This window comes from Pithys albifrons, chromosome 7 (assembly GCF_047495875.1).
Source record: "Pithys albifrons albifrons isolate INPA30051 chromosome 7, PitAlb_v1, whole genome shotgun sequence".
Lineage (NCBI taxonomy): Eukaryota > Metazoa > Chordata > Aves > Passeriformes > Thamnophilidae > Pithys > Pithys albifrons.
Genome location: NC_092464.1, coordinates 11,503,954 through 11,530,078, shown reverse-complemented (window position 1 = coordinate 11,530,078; position 26,125 = coordinate 11,503,954). Strand labels below are relative to the sequence as shown.

The 26,125-nt window shown below is 38.5% G+C and overlaps 1 protein-coding gene across 2 annotated transcripts in view; it reads right to left on the bottom strand.

Annotated features, from left to right (window-relative positions):
* Positions 1-25,561, bottom strand: part of WDR37 (WD repeat domain 37) — a 47,591-nt gene extending 22,030 nt beyond the window's left edge. The window contains exons 1-9 of one of the 2 annotated variants that reach the window (XM_071560065.1): positions 25,365-25,561; positions 20,316-20,347; positions 16,195-16,372; positions 12,620-12,716; positions 10,016-10,111; positions 9,786-9,850; positions 4,669-4,804; positions 3,265-3,336; positions 1,293-1,337 (exon numbers count right to left, since the gene is read on the bottom strand). In XM_071560065.1, the coding sequence (XP_071416166.1) occupies positions 1,293-1,337; positions 3,265-3,336; positions 4,669-4,804; positions 9,786-9,850; positions 10,016-10,111; positions 12,620-12,716; positions 16,195-16,332 (649 nt within the window). In that variant the 5' untranslated portion in view covers positions 16,333-16,372; positions 20,316-20,347; positions 25,365-25,561. The remainder of the gene's footprint in view (positions 1-1,292; positions 1,338-3,264; positions 3,337-4,668; positions 4,805-9,785; positions 9,851-10,015; positions 10,112-12,619; positions 12,717-16,194; positions 16,373-20,315; positions 20,348-25,364) is intronic. The other variant, XM_071560066.1, reaches the window with a different exon arrangement.
* Positions 25,562-26,125: the final 564 nt, after the last annotated feature.

Sequence of the window (26,125 nt, the reverse complement as noted above, 5' to 3'; positions counted from 1 at the left end):
TGACAGCCTCTTCTAGGAAGCCTCTTCCAGTGCTTAACCATCCTCTTGGTAAAAAAATACTTCCTACTGTCCAGTCTAAACCTTCCCAGAACAGCTCCAAACCATTTCTATGCATCCCATCACTGGATCCTAGCAAGGAAGAGTTCACCACCTCTGTTTCCAAATCCCCTCCTCAGGCAGATGTAGAGAGTAATGAATTCATCCCTCAGGCTTCTTTTCTCCAAAAGAGACAAGCCCAAACTCCTTAGCTGCTCCTCACAGGACATGCCTTCCAGGCCTTTCACCAAATTTGCTGATCTCCTCTGGATGCACTGAAGAACCTTCACATCCTTCTTAAATTGTAGGGCCCAGAACTGCACACAGTACTCCAGGAGAAGCCGCATCAACACGGAATACAGGGGGACAATCACCTCTTTTGTCCACGTGCTTGTGCTGTGCCTGATGCACCCTGGGATGAGGTTTGCCCTCTGGGCTGCCCAAGCACACCACAGGCACGTCAAGCCTGCTGTGAACCTGCACCCTCAGAGCCCTTGCTGCCAGGCTGCTCTTCAGCCACTCCTCTCCCAACTTATTCTTATGTTCAACATTATTCAGTTGGAGGTGCAGAATCCAGCATTTGAACTTGTTAAATTTCATTTCATACTCATTGCCCAATGCTCCCAGAAGTATGCTGAAAGACATGGCATCAAACCCCTTACTAAAATCTGGAAAAACTACATCCACCACCTTCCCTTCATCCACTAGGAGGGTGATCTTATCCTGGCAAGACATCAAAAAACCTGTGCTGACTGTGCCTGATGACTGCATTATTCTTTAAATGCCTTTCAGTAGAAGCCAGTATAATCTCCACAAGTTTTTCACCAACTGAGGCTGGAATAAATGGTTTGCAGTTCCCTGGGTCTTTCCCCACAGCCTTCATGTTGGAATAACATTGGCTGGCTTCCAGTCAGCAGGGATCTCCCCAGTCTCCCAAGACCTTCAGCAGACAATCAGGAAGTGTCCTGCCATAACATCTGCTAGTTCCTTCAGTACTCTGGGATAAATCCCACAACATTCTAATGCACAATTCTAAGTGTCTGTTTTAGAGCAGGTAAGCATAAATGACAGTATGATAAGACAAACACTGATGGAGAGATCTAGCTCTGATTTGTTATGCCTTGAAATACAAAAGCAATCAACAAGGATACTGACCATGCAACAGGGAGAGGGGCTACAGCCAAAATGATGCTGGCAAATCACACTTATTTTCTACCATGATTAACATACTCAGCATATGCAAAATTTTTACATACCTGTAAGAGCCACTTGCTCAGTGGGATGAAACTTTATGGAGTTTACTGTGTGAAACAAAGTAAATTTTTAGGTAGTATACAAAATGAATTCTTTCACAATGTTTTGTCTTAAAAGCATTGAAAAACCAAGTCACCTTTATGTAATTTTTTATAGTAATCCCTTAGGTGAGATAAAGGTATAATATCAAGGAAAGCAGTTATAGTTGATTATACAACATATATTTTCTAGCACCTTATTTCCTGAATCAAGTACAAATGGTTCATGTTAGAGAGGATAAATAAACCCCATCCAAATAATCATAAGTAAGCTTGCAGGGGTAATGCTCTGGACTTCCATAAAGAGAACTTAAGTATTCATAATCACTTCTAACTTAATGAAAACTGACTATATATGACCATCAACTTTCTGATTATTACTTAGGATTGCAAGAACAAATGCTTGAACACTTGATGCAAATAACACAAATCAGATTTCAGTCCTGCAACCATATGTAATCAAAATGTGATGGATTTAAAATAGTCCTGCATGAATTCTATCAACCTACAAAGCTCTTTATTTCAGTGTATAAGATTCAATTCAAGAAAGAATTTGCATCAATCATACAAGTAAAATACATTCTTATGTTGTTGGCAGAGTGTGGTGTAATGAGCCTGAAAAGACACTCCTTAAACTGAACTAATCAATGCTGCATCAAATGCTGGCACAGTTGCATCATTTCAAATCAACTATCAAACAAGAAAAAAAATGTTTTAATAAATGAAAAATATATTGTTTCTAATATATTTTTATATGTATGTGATTATATAAAATTTACATACAGTATAATCTGTATTTTTTTTCTGTTGAAACACAACTGTTTAAGTACAGGTTAAAATTTACTACCTTCATGATTATCCAAATAGCAATTTTAAAAGAAAACTATCAGCATGACAATGCAAGGGACTGAAGCTTTTAAACATGGCTTTATAGAAGCTAAAGGTCCATGCAACACACAACCTGAGACATGTGAACAAATTAAAGTGTTGCCAGTTGTTTATCTGCATCTATCTTTGTGCTGGAGGAACTAGAAGTCATATAGCAGGAAAAAAAGTAGAACTCATGGCTGAAGCAACTGACCACTCTCTGGAGAACTTAATTCTATTTTGCCACAAAGTTCATGTGACGTGCTGAGCTATTTGAGCAAACATTCCTGGTCAGTAACTGCATTTCTCATCTTCAGGGTACATAACTCTCCATTCCAGAGTATGATCACTCAAAGTGCTCAATTCTCAATAGCAAGTTATAGCCATGGAAAACCTCTCAAATTTTGGTCTATAAAATCCTATATTGTAACCCATTATGAGATAGAAGGGGACTATCAAGTTCTTGTCAAATTGGACACAAAAAATTAAGATTAACACAAAAACACTCACTGCACTTCACCACTCCACCCAAAGAGGGGTTTAAAAAACAGTTTGTGAAATATTCATACTGATATAAAGGAAGACAAATGCCTATATTTATTTAATTGTCTTCAAAACACAATCATAATTTAATATGATGCAGCAAATTATATACAGGTCATGTTTTAAACAAAGAAGTGCAATTAGATATTCACCCATGATCTGGATTTTGTATCCTAAATATAACACATCCTGCAAGACAGTTAATTTCTGATTACTTAAGCTTCTCTTGTTCTGCATATGCATGAGACCTCAATGAGTTCTGACATTTAACTTCTGAGTGTCGTAACTGTGCCTGTAAATTTCTTTATATGGAGTTGTTTATTCATTTAGCATTTGCAGAACTGTCTTAATGTGCCTCTCCAAGAAAGAATCATACTGCAAAATGCTCTGTAAGAAAATTAGTGGAACTTCACAATTGACTTGTTAATGGGGTTTGCAAACTTGCAAGTGAAACTACAATAAACATTTCTGCAGTTGTCCAAAACACATTTCCCACTCCCAGTTTTCACAACAGGCCTTATCTTACCTGATCCAACATGCCCCACATACTTGACAAGGCACTTCCCTGTTTCTATGCTCCACAGCATAGCAGTGTGATCTACAAAAATTAAGTAGTTGTGAATAGTTACAAATGCATGTTTTTAATTTTTAACCCTAACAAACAAGTTATCTTCAACTGGAGAGCATACCATATGAAATAGATTTTACATGTAGAACAGACCAAATCCTCTTGATTACCACTTTATATATAAAATATAAGTTTCTTATCATTATACCTTAATACACATCTTCCCAAAAATGTAAAGGTGTTGTCCTAATCCGGGTACTTTGCAGAAAGCATTGAAAGGCAAATTCTACTTTTGATATTTTTCCTGACTTGGTTATGTACTTCTGCATAACGCTCCAACTGTGTATTATGAGATGCAGGAAGCACAGAGAAAGCACCCCATGGTGAAAAAGGCAGCCACTACAAACAAGAAGTCTATGCACAATCTATTTACTTCCTGCATGGAACTCCCAAATGCATACAGGTCACTGCAGAGCACTACAAAAACTTATTTCAAAAGGAAATCACTCCAAATGCCACACCTTTATCCTGCCGCACCCAAAAATAAACAGATAAGTACGTAAGTGGGGAGGACTTTAATGTTGAATTGGAGAATGGCTGTTTCCAAATTAAATCAGAACAAAGACAAGATGTCCCACACAAAGACAAAATGTGCCTCTCAGTGGGCACATAAAAATTGTAACAGTTCAGTTTATGAAGCCAAGGTTTCTGGTCCATAATACTCAAGTCCAGTCAGTACCATCTGGTTATGGTTTATTTCCTTAATAATTTTCCAAAACTACATAAGCGTTTAGGTTGATTTTTAGTACTATAATTAATTTAGTCATTTATTCATTAGTACTTGTTCCTCTTCAAGTGGGAAGGGAGGAATCTTGTAAAGTAAAAAGGACTGAAAATTAAGATTTTTAGCTGCCCCTGTGTCCTCAGGCAAAAGCCAGATTAGTGCAACAAAACAAGACTATGCAAACAATGACCAAATCTACAGTTTCTACAGCCAGGATAGAAAGCCTGCAGGGATCTCTGTATCCAAACACAGGGCATTCTGTGCCAGGGACCTTTCCAAGAAAGCAGCTCCCCATCCCACCCATTCACACCATCCAAAATGCTGCTAAGGAAGGAGTGACCTGCATGGAAGTGAACTGGTACATACTTTAAGAAGACCAACAAGGATGCTTGAGTCTTCTAAAGGTTAAATGCAGTTCAAGGAAATTCCAATTTTAAGAATTTTCCAGCTACAGAACTACTTTAAAAGGACTCTTTCAGTGTGGAGCTCAGTATTCAAGCATGCTTTGTATCTCTAATTGCTACAGCTTAGGAACTAAATAAGAATTTTCTAAACATTCAAGCAACACAAAACTTTACCAGCAGATGCAGTTCCCAACACCACTGGCTGAGTTTTGGCAACACTGACGTCCCAAATGCCATCCCTGTGGCCAACATATTCCTTTACCAGTTGACAGATTGCCCTTGATGTTGTAGTTTTAAAACTGGATACAATCTGAAATAGCAGAGAGACCAACATTTTTTTAGCACACTGACCCAAGGTTAAGTACCTCACAAACAAAAGTAGACAATATTTTTTCCATGACACTTTAATGTTCTGACAGTTCACTTCTGTCAAAAATTTGACCTTTGATGGTAGAACAGTGACTTTGGATGCAAGCATATGTCTCAATTTCCTTTCTTTTCTTTTTTCTTTATTAATAACACCTTCCTTTTTTCAGAATGCAAGACAAACATTGGAGAAATAAATTGTACAAGTACAGAGTGCACTTCCCATTCAGTCAGGATACGGATTAAAATGAAAAAAAAGATCAAATGCCATAAAAGACCTTAAACCTTTCCTTGTCTATTCCTGAAGAAGTACATCTGATAACGTAAAGATGGCCCGTGCTATCCAGTGTAATGTCTTTGTAAAAAACCACTCATTACATAATTCTAGTAAAATCCAGAAACATTCCAATTGAAAATACTCACTGCTGTTTTTCTTTAAAACTGCACGAATCTAATCAAACCATACATTAACCTGAGAGCATATGCCTGTTTATTTGTGTGATAAAGCTTTTAAGAAAAATACATCAAACTCATCTAAACATTGGATAATGTGCTCCCTCAAAGTCAAGCTATTAAAGGAAGAACAGAGAAGACTCATTAAATCCAAATTTCTGTGTGCATAAAAAACACCAAATGAAAGGAACAAAAGCCCAGCAAAATGATAAAAGGCATTACAGTATAGGAAGGCTGAAGACACTCAGGATCTACAGAAAGGGACCAAATTTCAGAAATGCTGTATTTTTAGATAAAGAAGAATGCAATACTTTAAAAACTTTGTCTTGCTGGAACATTTTCAGAGAAAACTGAAACCAAGAGACATGAAAGATGACTTAAAAGTAAGACCACCATTACAAACACCCTATTTTTACCCCACAAGCCTTGAAACTAATAATTTTTTTCAGAGAAACTACCCGAAAAGCTTTGTTAAACTAGAACAAAAACACTACTTCAATTTATCAGATTTTTCCTCTGCATGCAATTACAGGCAGGTATCTGGCCAATTAAATCAAACCTCTAAATACTTCCAACACAAATCACATTAAGACTTATCTACAGCTTAGTAAAAGTTCAAAAGTTAATTAAGTCTACATTTCAGTTACAATAAACTAAGGTTAAAATCCCATTAGTTTTTGGTATTAAAATAGAAGGTCTTAAGTATGTCATTAGAGCAAATTACTTTAAAAAAGGTTTTTAAAGCTCAAAGAAAATCTGCAAGAACATTCCAAATCCTGAGCAAGTCAACTCTCCAATGATGAAATGATAATGCCCTATATGAATTCCAAATTAACAGCTAATATGCATTATGGTTTCACAGCAGAAGAAGGAGCAGTCATTAAGGATGCATTAAAAAGAAAATGGGTTAATGATAAAGATTATTAGCTCAACCATACTGCAGAATTTCACAAGTTTTGAAAAATCCTACAAGATGCCACTTTCACACTACATATAGTCCTTAAATTAAATGGACCCAGATATGAGGAGTGGAACAGCTGAATTAAGTATTAACAGTAAAGGACTCAAACTCCAAACTTGAAGGTTTCCAACTCTGAATCCCACACTAACTACGCTTGCATTCTCTTCCTAACGTTGAGTTCAATCCTCATTACAAAAACTTTCAAGGAGAAACTATCCCCTGTTCAGAAGTCCTGGACATTTAATGGCAAGGATGTAAAACTCCTTTTGGAGTACTAGCAGTCTTGAATGAACACACAGTAGTAGTTCAAGAACACTATCCACCAGTAAACATCCTAATAAGGATATTTATTCAACATAGACTGTTCCTACACTTTTTTTCTTTCCTTTTTTGCTGTCCCTTACTTCATATACCAGTAACTGTATAAACTAGACAGCACCTGGATTACTTCCTGCTTTGTTAGCCATATATAAACAATTTTCTAAGCCAGGAAAAGAAATATTTAAATAACATGCAACTTGCTCAAAGGAGGTCTCTGTACTGCAGAAATTTTTTAACTAACTTCAGTTGATCTCAGATTATCATATACAAGTAAGTGGGCAACCATATCCTGAGTGTGTTTTAGCTTTGCCCTCTTTCCTAAATTCATACAGTTTCATGTGCTTCCTTCTATACTGAGATTTATTAATAAGGAAACAATTGTTTACTACATAAACAAGTGAAAACTGAATACAAATTGAAACAATTTGATGGCATAAGAAGTAAAGCAGCCTCTAAAAACGTTTCCTATGCAGACAGGACACATTAGAAATAAGAATGAAAACTTGGTCAACTCAGGGGCAATCCAGCAGCTTTACACTGTGACTGATGAATGGAATTTCCTGTGGAACAACACTAAGCAGTAATACCAAAAACTAAATAGTCTGAAATGTTTTATTGCTTTAATCTACTGGGTGAAGAAATATCTTAAGATTCCTTTCCCTGATTGAAAAGAATCAGAGATCCTGGAATTTAGTTTAGATGAAGAAAGTTACATCATTTCAGTTTATTTTAGGACTCTGCATAAACAGTTGATGCTTTCCTGATGTTGTAACAACTGTCATAGCCAGGGATTGTTAACAGCAACCAAAACATCTTGTTAACATCAAAATATGAATTTCATATACTGATTCCTGCATCTACAAACAACTGCAGTTAAATTACAGAATCTTGCCCATTAACATATACCCCAAAACAATTGTTCTTAAGAGTACCAAGCTCTAAATCTGTCTCTGCAGAATTTGGACTTTAGTGAATAACCCTCCCTGCTAAAAGGATCCTTTGATACGAGTTTTGCCAGCTTAATATTCAGACTCTTAGCTAAAGGATGACAAGTATTCTGGTATGGAAATTTTATATGAAGGACTCACTCAGAATGTTTACATCAGCATTTCCCAAAGGAAATGAACAGACTGCTTTGGTCCTAGTATTTTTTACCAATATTTAAGCAGTCATGGATCAGCCTTCTCATAAGAATAAGCAAAGAGTGAAAGTTCTTTGCAGAAAAAACCTAAACTCATTATAGGATGACAATCAGAAAAATGTAATCATGTGCAATTACACAAAATAACTGGTAAGTCTCTTCTAAGTCCCTACAGGGCAAAAAATCTCCAACCAATTCATAAAACACACAGGCACAAGGAAACCAACCCCTATATGATAACAGTATGAAGGATGGGCTGAAGAGCAAAGTTGTGATCCACTACCCCAGTGAGTTTGGAACACAATTTGGGGAACACTGTTCACTCAATACTCATAGAAACTAAGACGTAAAAATTTCAAAACTGTTGAACACTTAAAACTGTGAAAGCCTTTTTCACAGACAGGGTTTTGGGAACTCTTAACTACATGAAATCAGGAAACAATGGAAAAATCAGTTTGCTAGAAAATTAGTTATACTCTTTCCTAACTCCTGGCTAGTCTCTCCGTGGGTCAGGAGCCAAAGTTTCAGCTTTGACTCCTCTGTGCCGGAAGGAAAGAGAGGTCAAAATAAAGCCACTCCCATGAAGGACAGAAAGGTTTCAAAGAACACACTGGGCAGAGATGCTCTCAACATTATAATTTCCCTCAGCTCTTGTCTCAACCTCCCAGTAAGTTCTGATTCAAAGTTGTGAAAAGAAATATAACAGCACATTCAAGCATCTGTGGGTACTGATGGATACAACAGATATCCATGATCTTCAGGTATTGAATTCTCATGTTCCACCACTCATGGCTACTTTGCTGAGCGTGCATATCAGAACACAGGGAAGCAAAGCAGTTACTCAGGAGTCTCCACCTCATACTTCCCAACTTCCCGTGCTATAGTCGTTAGGTCTGCCTGACTTGCCCAGGAAAAAACAGGAGTACAACATTGCAAGAAAGTAAAAGACAACAAGCACTTAACACCTTTCTTATATCAAACAAAAAACCCAAAACAAAAACACCACCACAACACTACACTAGAGAGTACTAATTCATAGCTACATAGTAGGTGTACCAAAACGATATTGTTCCTAATTAAGTGGCCTCATTAAAGGCTTTGTAAGTCATTAACTCTTACAAAAAAAGGAAGAGGGACCTCTATGCATCAAAGTGGCAAGAATAAAAAAGAAAGTCTGAAAAACAATAAAATAAAAAGGAGATGAAATAGAACAGTAACTTCAGTCTACTTCACCACACTATTCTTAGTCTTACTTGCAAACTTTCAGACTACTCTAGGTATTTCCAACCCATAACCACACATAAGCCTGCAAAACAAGTCACCACAGAGCTTCCAAATACAGCTGGTCCATGTACCAGATTCCAGTGGTTTCCTCATATTTTATTCAACTTTAATAATGTGTCATGAAATTACCCTGAGACAGGGCAAAAAGAGCAGCAGGTAAACTCTCTGTGAAAACAGAAAATGGAGACAGAATGAGGAAAACAAAAATACCACAAAGATGCAGATGTACGAAAGGAAAGGCATCAGAAAGGTTAACTGTGTCGAGACATAAAGAGATAATTAGCTACTGATGAGCAAGGCTTGCAACATAAAGCAAACTCACTGTTCTAGTCTCACAGTTAAAAATAAAAATCATTTTAAAAATCCAATCTATAATAGCACACATAGAGGTGCCTACTTAAATCTGCATTTCAACTGCAATACCCAAATCTTTATTCAGAAATTCACTACCAAGTTCTCTACTTCCCTCATGAAATTGAGTTACTTTTTTAGTTCTCTTTACAGAACAGTAAACACACAAGTGCACACTCTCTTCCCTTCAACATTCCCTCTTCAAAAAAGGGGAGCAATTATTGTAAAACTCTCATATGTTATGGTTGAAGTAATGGGTAATTGATGAATCCAAGACAAACTGTTCCTTACGAGGTAGATTTACTTACAGATCAGCACTACTCAGCTTAAAGAAACCACAATTTACAACTTAAAGACAGTCACGTTAGTCTCACAAGTACACATTGATGAGTAGAGATTTAATTTGTCTCATACCTTGCTAGTAGATGCCTTGTAAGTTGTCTTTAATTTCTGAGAAAGCTGACTGGTACTATGACTGGCTGTTGAGACAAATAAATTCAAAGGAAGATTTCAAATACAACATTAGCTTGTTTGCTTAAGTAACTGGTATAAATTCCCTTCAATAACATTCTAAGCTTTGGCCAGCAAAGTATAAAAAGCCCAATTTAAAAATACTGGTTTAGGCTTCTTTGTGGCTCCCTTACCTTTGGTTTTCAGTTGTCCTTTGCTCAGTTCAGCTCCATCAATTGTCTGTCCTTCACCTGCTAAACGCTCATTCAGCGTATCGATCTCTCTACGCACTAACAAAACAAAAAATTCACATTATTACAAAAAATTGATATAATTAACAACATCATTAACATAGTATTTAAGAATTTTTGTGGTTAGTAAGTAATTTATTTTATGGTAAGGAGAGGAAAAGAGATCAACTGTGATTTTATAAAAGCAGGTCTTACCAAGACAAACCAATGCTCATGCTGAACTTTCCAGAGACCAACCTTGACCCAGATTCCAAGGAAAGTATTGGTGGCTTCTAATTACTCTCACTAATAAATGAGGCTAAGGATTAACAAAACAGCTTCTGTGAAATACATGGCACACCTGTCTTGTATTAAATCCAACAGAAGACAGAAAACATGCAGCATCATAAATATTTTAGCCATAGATTTAGTACATCTTTTCTCCACAAAGATTTTATTAAGCACAAAATAACATTCTCCCTGAATACCTACTATTAGTTTCATTGGAAAGGTAGTGCAGCAAATGCATACTTTTTGATATTTTTAAACATTTAAAAAACTGTAAAATGGCACATACATTTTACATGAAACTGTTTTACAAACACTAAATAATAAAAATATTTTCATTGCATATCAGACAAAGCATGTACATGTAATAGGATTATGTTTTTCTGTCAATTTTAAGTCTCACCAGTGCCATTTTAACACAAGACAGAATGATGGCATAGCTGAACAAATCAGATACTCATAAATGATTTCCAGTGGCTGGGCTGGCTTAAAGTTACTCAACTTCATTTTATAATAACATATTCAGTGGCTTATAGATTTTTTTTCTCAAAATCTGGGCTGATATTTGACGTGCTCTCCTCAGGTGAAATCTTACTGAGAGGCTTTAACCAAGCATATATTTGCTGCACCTGAGAAGAAATCTAGGCTTGTCTTTTACAAATTCTTTAGAATTCTTTAGAAGAAGTCATTCACTCCCATGTTCGGATGGAGAATGGCAAGAATTGTATCCTCCTCTGTCACATTCTGAGAATGTCACTGAATTCTCAGGTTTAAGCACTGTAAAAGTCAGTTTACAGTTTCATACCACACTCAAGTACTTGAAATGAGCAAGGCAAGGTTCCCTTTCCTGTCTTTCTACTCACATAAACCTAAACTTTTATGAACCATAGAGAATGTAGAAAATAAGTAAACAAAGAGTTAAGTCTTGTGGTTACATACAACTGAAAAAAATAAGCCAGGCAGACACATGAATTGCTTACAAGGACTAAGACTGAGGTCTGGAAGAGATTAAAAGGCAAAACTGGAAATAAACCGCATTAAGGGAAAAGGACTAAATGAAAAATCAAGGAGAAAAAATCTGAGATTCTCTCTGCACAGTAACTGCAACACTAGAACAAAAAGTCACAGACTGAGCATAAGAAGAGAAAATTCTAGAAATTGACAGAGAGGTATAAAAAGATCACAAAGGTCAGGAGTGAACTAGAACTGCGAGGCAAAAAAAGAAGATGAAGAAACAGAAATTGAATAGAAGAAAAATAATCATACTCTGGAGGGTACAAATCCACCACCTGTTTTCTGACAAGTATTTCTGAAGGTCGGCGAGGGATACCCAACTTTTGCTGCTCCCAGCAGCTTCTCAGCAGGGACTGAGAACTCAGTTGTGCAAATTGTCACGAAAAAATGTGTGCTTTTGATGATAGCCTTTAACCAACACAGTCTCAGGTTTTAAGAGAATAAAAAAACAGCACATGTTCAAAAATCAGGCAAGAATGGCTCTTTTATTGTATAACATGAGTGTTTGGTTTAACTGTGAGAACAGATTAGGTGTGGGAAAAAAATTTGACGTGGAGCCAAATCAGACAGATTCCACAATTCCGAAGCCAAGCCACGCCATGCAGCACAGCTTCCAAAATCTAGCAAGGGAAATTGAGCAGAGGCTTTACTGTATTACTGTACAGGCTTGTGTTACTTAACTTTGGATCCTCTTACATCATCTTGGATCACCTACATTATCAGACGAGTGCACTGTCATTAAACAAATAATATTTCTTGCAGATGACACCTGGAGTTTTTATCTCAGTGCTCCACTTCAAAACTCATGAACAGCTGAAGGTGTTGGTTATGCAATGTATAAGTAGTATGATAGAAACCCACCCCAGCATACCCTTTTTCCAGTTTTATTTACTTATATGACATCATTAACATTAAGTCTGTAAATATACAACAAAGCCACAAACTTCAAAGGCTACACGGAGTTACAATCACATTAACATGGTATCCACCAGAGCCTACACTGACAAGGAGAGAGACCCTTCACTGGCTTTGCCCAAGAGTCAAGAGGGATGATACACAGCAGTACTCTCTGGTTGTGCCAAGAACTAAGGGAGTGATTTTTCTGAAAAGGTACAAACTCCAGCTACAAGATCAAAAAAATTCTTAAACTCCCCAGAGAAAAGCAACACTAATTACCCTACAATATCCAAGGTAAGTGCTATAATTAGTGCTACTGCATCTTAAATCCAAACAAATAATAAGTTGTCAGAAAAAGTAGGTACTCACATTCCAAATTTTCAATATAGAGGTTTTCAAATTCCCGTTCTATTTGTCCAAAAAGTTCAAGGAGTGTATTCCGGACGGAAGAGGGTAGCTTAGAATCCTGGGGGGCAAAATATTGGGGTTTATAGTTTTCTTTACATATATTTTATATAATCACTCTTCAATTATAAATGGATTTTAACAGTTCTTCCAATCTCCCAGCAAGCAATTAGAACTACTGCTAGTGTAGAATGCAAAACAAAAAGCTCTGTGCATCACAAAAGTATTCAGTTTACATATTCTTTCTCTTTCAAGGGACAGAAGTCAAATCACTCATAGGTTTTGAGGGTTTTTTCACAAAGAAAAATTATAAAACCAAGATATAGGTACAATTCATTTAAAAAAATAAAAGGCAAGGAAAAAGATTTAATATAACGTCAAGGTGTTTCCAGTTCAAGAACCAAAATACCTTTCATTAGCAAAGCAATTCAGGAATTCACTATGCAGTAGGTTAGGAAGTTGCCAACACAACACACTTTGTTACCAAAGCTTCAGACAAACTAATCTTTTAAATGAATTTTTAACATTTACCTACTTTTGCCACTAACCATAACCAGGTGTGAAGGAAACTGCAATTTCTAATCCTTCCCTCCACAGGTATTACTCAAGCATCTCTTCTTCACTGAAACTATTTTGAAGCACATTCACAGAACAATGATTATTTTTTTCTTCAGCATAATAGCACAGCAATTCCAAGGTAGAAAAACCAAGTATATTATAAAATCTAAAACAGGATTTAGATTATCAGAGCTGAATATATAGCCTGACCACATATTTCTGTTGGCAGGCTAGTTAAATTTTATTCACATGCCTACAAAACACGTATCAGGGCTATATTTTCCCCAAACAAATGAGGAGAGGCTGAGAGAGCTGGGGTTGTTTAGTCTGAAGAGGAGGCTCAGGGGTGACCTCATCACTCTCTACAACTCCCTGAAAGGAGGTTGTAGCCAGGTGGGGGTTGGTCTTTTCTCTCAGGCACCCAACAGCAGAACAAGAGAGCACAGGCTTAAGCTCTGCCAGGGGAGGTTCAGGTTGGATATTAGAAAGAAATTCTTTCCAGAGAGAGTAATCAGGCATTGGAATGGCCTGCCCAGAGAGGTGGTCTATTCAGCTTCCCTGGAGGTTTTTAAGATGAGACTGGACGTGGCACTGAGTGCCAGGATCTGGTAATCAAAGTGGGGTTGGATCAAGGGTTGGACTTGATGATCTCAGAGGTCTCTTCCAACCCAGTTGATTCTATGATTCTATACTATATCCAGACCAGGTGAGTACACTGATTTCCGCTGGGAGTCAAGGCTCACACTGTATCAATGAATCTCTTATCACACACTGTTGGGCAGACAGTAAGCAAAGCAGAAGGAAACTGATTGCAGTACATTAAGAACCTACTACTAATACCTTAACATTTAAAGCACAGCCTGCTACTATAAGATGACAAATTAGAAAGGAGAAAATACTGCCATTAGTCTAGTAATTATAACCAATTAATCCACCCTAAGTATAGATCAAAGGATGAACTCTCCTTGCTCACCATGTAATAAAATTCTACTGAATCCATTCTATTCTTCAGTTGCCCATATACCACAATACATAAGTTGTCTTACTGCACTTATTATTTACCCAGCTACCCAGTTACACTTTTTTTAAGATGTTTTCACTTAACTGAGCCTGACCCTAAAAATGAAAAAGGTCAACTTCTCCTTTGTATCAATCTAACCCTTTATCTCAGAATAAAGTAACTCAACATCTTATTACTGAACAAAATTATAAATAATGCAGCTGTATTCAAAAACCAAGAAACACTTATGTCAGGAAATAAGTTAAAAAAATTTGAAGTGACATTAATATGGCATTATATATTAGTAATATATTAATGACCATCTATCCTCTATGAAGGGAATGTGCCCATCAGTAACAAGAATGCTAAACAAATGAAATGCTATTAAGAGAAACACTTAAGTTAGAAGAATTATTTCTAATTCAATTACCAAATAATTTCACACAGTAAGGTTATGAAAGAAACTAACTTATCCTACAACTTTGGAAACCAAGAAAGAGATGCAGAAAAGGTTTTCAATCCACTTCTCAAAGCCTAAAAGCATAAGAAAATCCAAACTTGTACTGAAATAACCAGCATAGTAAAATGTATCCACTTTCTATATTCCCTTTAAAGTTGCTATTATTTAAATTAGCTTATTAAAATAGTATGTGATAATGTTATCTGTTTATCTGCAAAAGTGCTTAACTAGATCTCATGCAGTTTATGGCTCTACTGTGAAGGGGCATTAGTACTCTACACAGTAGAATCTCCCAGTGTCTGTTCAAGGTCAAGGCAATTAAACAAGATGATAAATACAACATTTAAAACGTTTATGTATTACACCGTAAAACACTTAAGAGTTTGCTAACAAATACTAAAAGAGCTTAAAATTTTAGTTTACTAGGCAGAAGTGCCAGCATGTCTTTCCTGAGGTAAGGCTGCAGTAGGTCCCAAATGCATGGACAGTTTTCCATCCGAGTACTTGCATTCTCAAACCTCTAGATGACTAGAAGCAACAACTTCAGCTCTATCCATTCCCAGAGAAATAATGTTATGATTTACTGACTCATAGATTCAATTAAACAAAAACAAAGTCACAAGTCACAACATTGAGAAGACACCAGGTTTTCCCCTCAGAGTATCTGCAGACTACAGAGTGAGGTTTCTCATAGTAAGCAGTGTCTCAAACCACTAATCTGATAAAAATAGAGTTTTGCATCACCTTTGCCAGGCCCACATTAACATGGTGCAGTTAATTGACAATAAAGAGTTTTCAAAGTGATACTTGCTTATCTTTGCCATCACTGCTTCACACCCTTCCGGCTGAAGCCTTACCTGGAGTTATCTCAGAATTGTTCAGTGGAACTCTCCAAACCCAGACCACACCCACTACACAGACTGACATGATTAAGGAAAGCTACACAAGTTAGTGGGTGCTGTTCTTTCCCTTAGGTTTAATCCACAGAAGAGCACTCATTTGAGACAAATAAAAAATAAATAAAGCAAAAAAAACCCCACAAACAAAAATCTGAGTTAGCTCACACCTCTGTCAAGCAGGCAGCATTAGTTTACTTTATGGAAAGGAATGCAGAACAACAGCATTCCAAATAATGTTTTCCCTATCAGAGTCATCATAAGAAATGTTTCACTTTATTCATGTTACTACTGTTCCAAACTTAAACATATAAAATCAAGAAACAATCTTGAACTTTTCTGGGGAGGGCCTAGAAAGATGCAGAGAAATAAATAGGCTGTTTGTCTGTATTGCTGTATGGTTTTACCCCTCATGTAAGAATACACAAATGCTGATAAAAAGGCTGTCTCAACATAACCTGAAACACTGTCAATATCCACATCAGAGGCCTCTGGAGGCAGGGAGTGCTTACAAGCAACAAGATCTGCTGTTCCTGCAGATTTACTGGACATATTTCATTACTTAAGTTCAATTTCTTCCCACAGAAAACACACATTAAAGTTCCAAAGCAGAGCATCACCTTACCTGCCCTTCCAGCATGTCTCTCTGCAGCCCCGCCCGTTCCTGCTCGGAACTGTTGGTTCTCCGGATGGAAAGACTGTGTGATTTGCGTTTCTGCTTTGCTTGGCGAGCAGATGCACAACTTCCACTTTCTATTGGCATTACTTCAAAAAAACAGCTTCACAGAGGCTCCTATGATAAACTAAGGACAAGCATTACAAATCACAAATTGCTCTGCCACAGTTCACTTTTTTTTCTCAAAGTAGAAATATTTAGTTCTACTAAACTTTAGAGTTGTTCGAGTTGTCATCATAAAGAAGAAATCCCTCTTATTTACAGCTATTCTCCAAACAACATTAAGTTCAAAACCATATGCAGATTCCTAAATAGAGTGGAATCACTTCTGCATTGCTTTTTTGTTAGCTAACAAACCTCCACAAAGTAAAATAAAGTCCACTTCCTTGCTCATTTTGGAGAACACCAGCAGAGAGAGCCCCAAAATGCTTCCAGGAAACAAACCATTATAGTTCACTGAAATGCATGCAAAATTAAAACCCAGCTGGAAAATGAAAGCAAACATAGTAATTTAGGGACACTGTCAGGTTAAAAATGTATTAGTCAACATTAAGTGTTACTATACAAAATTTAACAGATGTCCTTGTTTACTCATAAGTAAAAATTAATTTTCATTATGAAAGTTGACTTTTTACCATTTTTGGCAGCTCTCGGTTTCACTTTCTTGATGGTGAAAGTGCCCATGAACTTACAAGAACAGTGAAAGTGCACCTGACTTAACAGGCTCTTGTTCATGTGGCCCATTTTTGTCAACTTGCTAAAGCCAAATATATGCACTGTAATATCCCTAAAAACACCCGACAGTATCGCTAATCAATATTACCATGCATGATCTACTGCTGTCCCCTGTTTAAGAAAAATAAAATTTTATTTCATCTATTGCATAAAAGTGGAGAATATGCTCTTTATTGTTAAAATTTTATTTTTTACAAACACTTAATTACAGGCTATTTTTTAATTTGAACCTGACATTCAACAGAAATTATTTTTTGTTTCATGGGGTACCAGTTGTTAAACATTTCAAATGTTTTAGGATTGATTACTCCAAATTTTTCAATCATGCACACTGAGAACAAAGTAAAATTCATTCTCCAGCACAAATGATTTCTGAAACAACAATTACAACTTAAAATAGGTGCAACAGCCTGCAGAGAAATAGGAGAGCAGAGTTGGCAAAGCTAACAAGGCAACTGAGCTTCCCTTTAAATAAGTTGATCAGAGAAAATCTAAACCAAACCCAGGACCAGTTCCAATTTAAGATCCACCAACACGCTAGGAATGAGCACCATCACTATCAACAAGACCAGGCATTAACCAGTTTGGGTTTTGGACATGGTATTTCCAGCTTTTTAACAGATCATAAAGCCAAGGAAAAGCATACCTTACTAAAAGCACAGTATGCACCACAAATAAAAACAGCTTGAAATCTGCTTTGGGTTTTATATCACAAAATGAAAATGCATGAAGATATAGAAATTTATATCAAAATGAGATGAGATTTAATTAAGGTTTTGATGCCCCTGCATTCTCATTAAAAAGCTTGGTATTTTAATTAGCTCTTGGAACACCCAAATTCCAGTAACCTGACACCAATTCCATAGTGAATCTAAAATAAAATTCAGGTTGCACCAGTGACCTGTACTGCACTAAAATGGTTTTGTTCATTTCCTCTGGATTCTGCACAGTCCTCCCCTGCACCTAATCCCATCAGAGCTTTTTATGTGTGATTATTCAGTAGTAACTAATTAGCTACATTCACAAATTAAAGAAGAACAGAAATAACTACCATCGTGTAGTTTCTTATCTGCCTAGATTTCTTTATTCACTGTGGCTGGATTTCTCTACCACAGAAAGACAGGACTAAAGTTAAAAAAACCCCATCCCATAAACATTTATTGCCAGTCTTCTGGGCTTCACAAAGTATCTTCTTGTTCATGGACATATGGTCAAGAATTACAAACACATTTTCAGTGCTCACCACATTTCTATTTCCTTTCAAAATAGGATCAAATCCCAAACATGTATAATATTGCCCCCTCTCCCATCCTACTTATCTCCCTTGGGAACATCTTTCCATAGCTTTCAGTTACCATTTTCTGCAGTGTTCAGGATTACTTTTTAAGCCCCAAAGCACTAAACTCTGTGTGCACACACAGAGATTTGTTAAGAATTTTATATCTATACATACACATAACTACACATAATCCCATTAATCCATTAACACCATTTCACGTAGGATCTGGGGGAGAGGAGGAAAGCCTATTTCTATTCCCTACCAGATACAGCTCCTGAAGTGCAGTTATACACAGAGATGCTAACATAGGTTATGCCTTACCAGGCATTGTTTTAGCTACATTAGTTTCCACTTGCCCTCTCTGCTAAGCTACTTCATTTTTTGAGGACTCTACCAAGAAATAGACTTTTCTGTATTGCTTCATAAAATCACAAAATTATGCAGGTTGGAAGAGACCTGTACAGGTCATCCAGTCCCAACTCCTCTGCAATAAGCAGAGACATCTTCATCTGCATCAGGTTGCTCAGAGCCCCATCCAACCCAACCTTGAATGTTTCCAGGAATGAGACATCCACCACCTCTCTGGGCAACCTGTGCACATGTTTCATCACTCTCATCATAAAAAATTCTTCCTTGTATTTGATCTAAATCTACCTCCTTTTAGGCAGATTTACCATCACTCCTTGTCATATCACTACAGGCTGTGGTAACAAGTCTCCATCTTTCTTAGAAGCTCCCTTTAAGTATTGAAAGACTCCAATAAGGTCCCCCCAGAAAATCTTCTTTTCCAGGCTAAAAAGCCCCAAGTCTCTCAGCTTTTCTTCACAGGAAAAGTGTTCCAGCCCTCTGATAATTTTTGTGGCTCTCCTCTGGACTGGCTCTAACTGGTCCACGTCTTCCTTGTAACATTCCCTAGGACTGGATTTCTGGGCTGCAAGCACATAATGTTGCCTCATGCCCTATTTTTCATGCCCCAGTATCCCCAAGTCCCTCCCTGCTGGACTGTTCTCTGAGATGCATTCACCCTCCAGCCTACATTGAGACCCTGAGATTAACTCAGTTGGTTAAAACTTGTTGTAATAATGCTGAGATCATGGGTTCAATCCCCTATGTGGGCCATTGACTTAAGAGTTGGACTCAATGATCCTTGTGGGTCCCTTCCAACTCAGAATAGTCTGTGATTCTGTGTCATACTGGGGACAAACCCAAGGTGCAGGATCTTGCTCTTTGTCCTGTTGAGCTTCAGGATGTTAACATGGGCCCACTCCTCAAGTCTGTCATGGTCCCTCTGGGTGGGTGGTATCCCTTCCCTCAAGGAATCAACTGCACCACTCAGCATCAGCATGTACAGATTTGGCAGCTACACATTTGAGCATGTAGAATTTAAAGGGACACAGTCAAATGCACAAGATTGCATCTTCACATAGTGAAATTCTCAACATTAACTACAGAAGAGTTTATGCTTTCACAGCTTGTGAGCGAATGGAACAGATTAGGCAGGACACACCATTGTCTCTATTTGGTAGTAGCACTTCACCTGCAGCCAGTGTCACTGCCAGGGACTGCCCTCTCCTCATGCACCAGCAGGACAACCCCTCATGCACCGTTCTGGAGAGAGCAAAGCATGCACGCTGTTCCCGGCTCGGCAGGAGGGTGCACAGCCACAGCAAAGCTGAAACCAAGGAGGCCACAAGCATGTGCATACAGAGGAGAGGAGACACCAAGGGGACCAGCTTCACTGCCTTTAATATTCTTCTGAATTCCACCAAATAGCCTTACAAACTTTAGGTAAGGGAGCAATAATTAGGAGTTTTTAAAGCCAGGATGTAAATTCAGTATTAAAAAAGTGACAGTGTCCCTTTAAATGTTTACTTCTCTTTGACAATTTCAGAACTATTTTGACTCTAATTGTAACAGTAGGAAACTATAGGTTTTTCAAGAGGAGATTTCACAGAACAGATCCTTGGCAATATGATGCTAAAAAAAATAAGGTGCTCATTTCTAGCAGTTACCTGATTCCCCTTATTATGTAAGGTTTTCAAACAATGAAAATTACCTGTCCAGAATATCAGTGTCATGTTACATATCCTATGAAAACCATATTAAATATTGATTAGTAAAACAGTCAGCAGTATACAAACCAGTCAGTCTTTCAATTTTTTAAACTTTTGTAGTTAGGAAAGGGAGGGCAAGAGAAAACATCAGTTCAAGTCAAGGTGAAGCAACAAACCCCAGTGAAACAAAGTAAGAAAACAGTGCTTCAAAACAACCCCTTGTATATTATTAGACAGATGAAGTTAATCATGACTTTTAAATGTTCCAAATGAGTTCTGAGAAAAAACAATTCACTGAATTCACTTTCCCCCTACATAGTAATACTACAAGTAAGATGGAAAAATCATCAAGAAGTATTGGAATCTTGTTTTCTGAATCAAATGAAGCTGAATTCAAAAAATCGAAAAATTAGCAATCAAGAGTAAAAAAAAGCTGAACAATAGTACTTTCTGAGAAAAAAAAGGGGGAGGGAGGGAAGGAGGAAGCATTTAGTATTGCTAAACTATATTCATTAAGGATGGCAGTTCACAAGTACTGTATTATTAAAAAGCAAGCTTATGAGGCATAGTGAGGTATTCTGCTCTATTATTCTGGAAAATGCAGTGTTCCTCACACAATGATCTGTAAAAGCTTCAAGAGAATCCTTCTGACAAAGTCAACCAGCACAAGTAAGGGACAAAAAGATGTCCTAGAAAACAACTAGACCACAGGTGATTACTACTTGCTGAATGCAAAGATACTTCTGTGTTTCAGATATGCTGTTTAATTAAACTCACAGGGTACATTACAGTGTGTTAAATTAAAGTTCTGCCACCTACCTTCGTGTAACAGATATTACCATGTATTCGGTCACAGGAAATATTTCATCAGAGTAACAGAGTAAAGAGCAGATCCAACTACTGTTATAGTCCACAACAGAGAAATGGCACATCAAAAAGTGCAACACTGGCCTTACCAGACTTAAAAACTCACTGCAGAAATCAAATAATTCTACTTGCTGACTTCTACTCTTGAACACAGAACAAGGAGACTGCTGAAAGGGAGGAATTCCTGGAGTGTACATGTTGCTGAAGCCAGGGAGAAAATCTGTTTTAAGATGTGTCAGAGCACAGACAGAATGGCTACAGTATTGCATTTCCTTTTTTGTTCATTCACACACAAGTCTGTAGAGGGAAAGCATCAGGAAGTTTGATCAACATCTTACCCAAATCTCTCTGCTCCATTTTGTTTAGAGTTTAGAAATAATAATGCTTACTATTTAAATGATTGTGTCAAAATTTAAAAAACAAACAAAAAACCTCATAAAATTTTATTGTATCTGTGTGCTTTTAAATCTTTTACTCTCATGTCTCTTATTTTCAAACATGGCTTAAAAGAAAATTTCAGTGTATACTACATAAAATACAAAGGCATTTTACAATAGTAACTACTGCCTAGTATTGCATTAAAATGTTATGATACAAAGATGTGAATTAACATGGGCACATGGGGGTTGGTTTTGGGGTATTTTTCCCCAAAATGAGGGAAGGAAAGTAGAAAGAGGAGAATGAATACAGTTCTTAAGTTCTTAATTACATGTAACTCGGTTTGACAGTATTATTCATGAGTTAAGGGAATTTAAGTATCAACATATGACACTGCAGTCTTTATTAATATGCAAAGAAATCAAATTTAAAGGAATAAAACTTCCATTTTAAGGTCTTCAGTGGACAATTTGCTTCAGTGATGCTATGCATTCAAGTGCCATTAATTCAATGCAAGCCCCAAGAATACAGCACACCTGAGAAAGATCAAGCTAAACAGCCTGCTTTCCAAGACTGGTTGTTTTGCTAAAGGCAAATATTTAGGAAATAAACCCATCACAGATCATCAGAGATGATGCTAAAAACCACTAATGAGCGTAGTCAAACCTTGTGGAATCCACTCGAGCATTACAACATTGATTTTTTTTTTTCTAAATTTAGTGCAGCATTTTCTCAAATGAAACTGGAGATTCCTCAAAATGTAAAAGGGAAAGCATCCACCACTGAATATCACAACATCCTTTCAAAAGAAAACAAAAAAGCTGAACCAGTGAATTTTAAGTACTTTATATATCTGAAATCAATGATAAAAGCATTAGGAAGTACCTACTCCATGCAGGCTTCTAACACCAACATGGAAGTGTAAGCCAGCCCAGTTTTTCTGCTGCAAGCTTTGATCTTGCTAATTCAACTATGTCAGCAAATGCTGCAATGGCACCAAAATGCAGACCTAGCCTTGCACAGTTCACTAAAGCAAGAAATGTTACTCTCACCATACAAGCCTATATTAACTAGTATTGACACTAATTATCAACTTTATATTTTTTATTTTCTTTTAGGATGCACAGGAAACTTTCCTGGATCCACCAATTATCATCAGACTAACACCTATTTAGTGAAATTGCTGATGTCCTGAAATCTTCCCTTTGAGACCTGTGGCTTGCTGAGGGTGGTCGCTGTTTCAACTACTTTAAATGGTACAGGGTACAATATAATTTTATTCAACACTAGTTAGTTACCTACGAGCATACATCGTACCTTCTTTTATTTACTGATTTTAATGAAGAGTTCAACAGACATCATCAGGTTCTGCCAAACTACTGGGTTAGTTCCTAAAGTATGTTTGAAGGCCACTCTATTTCTTTAACTGTTTCACAGACATTTCAGCTCCCATTTCTGTATTAGCACAGCCCTAACAGCCTAGAAGGAGCCTCTATGCACACTCAGGTATGGAAATACAAGACCTGAGGGTGAGGAATCCTAAGTTCAAGAGCAAAGGCGGTTTAACCTGGTATTTAATCCTGGTTTAACCAGGAACCACTGTACCACACTCAGAGGCCAGAATCTTACTGTGCTAGTCTCTAAACACGCAATATTTATGTACTTATTACAGACGTACCAGATAAATTGCTATTATGGTTTTATTCAAGCAGAGTGACCTCTAATATCATTGCTCTTCATTTGGGAATATATTACCTGTCAGTAAATTAGAATCTTTTAGTGCTTAAGACTTAAACAAAAGCCAAGTAACTTTAATACATTTAGCTGTTCTGAAGCACCAATAAATAATCTCTGTACAGCACATTCTTGAAGCATTACCTCACATGGCCTAGCACAGAGAACTACGGAACCTTCCAACAGTCTGTGTAACAGCATTGTGAGCACCCAGCCCTACCCTCTTGAAACACTAAGACAGACTAAAAATAGTCTACATATTACTCCAGGATGAGAAAATACAAATTACTCTGGCCTGCAAGGATACCATCCCGGTTCCTACCCATTCCTCAGCGCTCATGCAGAGGTGGCCTCTGGAAGAAGCTTCTGGCCCTGGCCTGCACCTCACAAGACAAGCTACTGTCTTAACTCCAAGATGTAAAATTCCATGACATAAAATGATTCCAATCTCATCTCAAACTTATAAAATGCAATACCACTTAATTATTCCTTACTTGGCATGTACTAGTTCTGGCTTGCAATTTCAGGACTTCATAAAAATAAGCACTTCTTCTAAGACATTATCCCCATGCTAACAGTATTTAAATTATGACTGTACCAACAAACTTATTTAGTCCATATTTAACACTGCATCCTTTAAACAAGTCATAAATTTAAGAAATAGATGGTTGGAAAGGCCTCCTACATTAAAGAGAGAGTCTCATCTTAGGATCTTTAGATTTAACATAATAAACCTAGGGACAAAAATACACATAAAAAACTGGTATTAAAAAACAACCTTACAGTGGCCTCTGCTTTAAATTCTAAAGTTTGGTGTGGGCAACTTATCTTAAAATAATTGCTCAAGTCCACAACACACAAAGCTACATTTAAAGTTATTACAAGACAGGTTAGAGCTGACACCATGCATCAAGATCTTATCTAAGCTAAACTACTCATTAAAAAACATACTTGTGGGTTCGTGGGGTTACCAACTCATTTTCAAAACCATCAAGACAGGCCAACAGCAGACTTGCTTGAAAAACAGTTTCAGAAATTCGCTTAAGGAGAAAATACTGCTATGATGTTATAAAATGGGTGCCTGAACAATTGACGTTTGTATAACTTCAAGGTGTACTCAATGACACTGAATCACTTCAAAGAAGCTGCTCCACCAGTTCTTTACGTAAACCTTTCAGGAAATTACTGTTACAGAAAGCCCACTTTAAACCACAATAACAAATTTGACAAGCTGGAAAATACAAGAGGATAAAAACACATATAGAAGTTTCTCTTCTCTTATAAACACCAAGAGGTCCCTGAACCACAGATCAATGCTTAACTTCAAAAAGTTACCCTTGTCTTTGCAGAAGGAACTGGAACCTAACATCTACTCAACCTATGAATACATTTAGCATATCAATTCTTCCCTCAAACTTGTTTTCACAGGCTTCAATTCAGAAGAAGAAAGAAATACTGAAAATAATGGCTCTTTACAGACAACTTCTACACATCCTGGACAGTTCCAGATCATCCTCCCGCTGCTGAAAGCCAGATTCACCCCTCCCACCACAAACTGTGCTCCCCTTCCTCATTTAGCTGTGCCCCACTTGGGAGCATTTGGGCGTTTCATTTTTCCTCCGTTTGCACATGTGTCAGAGGCTCTGAACCCAGCCTGTGAGCTAACGAGGCTCAACGCTGGGCTCGTCCTTAGGATGTGCAGCAGCGCACGAACAAAGTTACCGAGCGGAGTCTCCCCAGCACCACTCCCAGCACACCTGGAAACACCCCACAGCCTGGGGCTGCAGGCGCTAAAAAGCCCCGGCCCCGGTAGAAGAGATAAAAAGGCTCGTTTTCTATTAATTCTGTTTTTAAGGCAAGACGTGCAAGCCATTTCCCGCGGGAAGGAAACGGCGACGGGCGGGCAGGGGGTGCTCAGGGGGAGCCCCGCGGGCCTGGGCGGCGGCACCGACCCCGCAGGCACCGGCACCGGGCCCCGCAGCCCCCGAGCCCGGCCGGGCCCCGCAGCCCCTCGGGCAGCCGCGAAGATGGCGGAGGGTCCGCGCCCGCTGCCCCCGCACTCACTCACTCACCTGTCAGCACAGCCGGGGAGGCGGGCGCGGAGGGGCAGGGCCGCAGGCGGCGCAGAGCAGGAGGAGGAGGAGGAGGAGAAGGAGGAGGGAGGATGAGGACGGCGAGGAAGAGGAGGAGGAAAAGGGCGGGAGGTGCAGCAGCAGCAGCAGCTGAGGCAGCAGCGACGATCCCGGCGCCGCTCGGGCAGGACGCGCCTCCCCGGTGCGGAGCCCTGGCGGCGACATCCGGCGGAAGCGGCGCGGCCCCCGCTCCGAGCGCGATGGCGACGGGCCGGGCACCGGCACCGGGGGAGCAGCCCGGGATCGGGAATGGCACCGGGACAGCAGCCCGCGATCGGGAATGCCGCCGGGGCCGGGCAGGAGCTGCCGCGGGTCAGCCCTGCCGAGCCAGGTCGGCCCCGCTGCTCCCCGAGATACCCCCGGGCAACGCAGTGCTGGTGTTTGAACAGCTGGTTCTGTTTCATCCCGACTGGTGCCCCTCGGGATAACGCTGTGCTATTCTCTGCCACTCTCTGAGAGCAGCATGTGGGAGTCGGTCTCTTCTCCCTGGCAACCAGCAGTAGGACAAGAGGGCACAGTGTTAAGGTGCGGCAAGGGAGGTTTATTAGGCTGGACATTAGGAAGACGTCCTTTTCAGGGAGAGGGATGGGGTGCTGGAATGGGCTGCCCAGGGAAGTTGTGGAGTCACCGTAAATACTGTGTGGAGGTATTTAACAGGGGCTGGATGGGGCGATTACAGCCATGGTCTAATAGACAAGGTA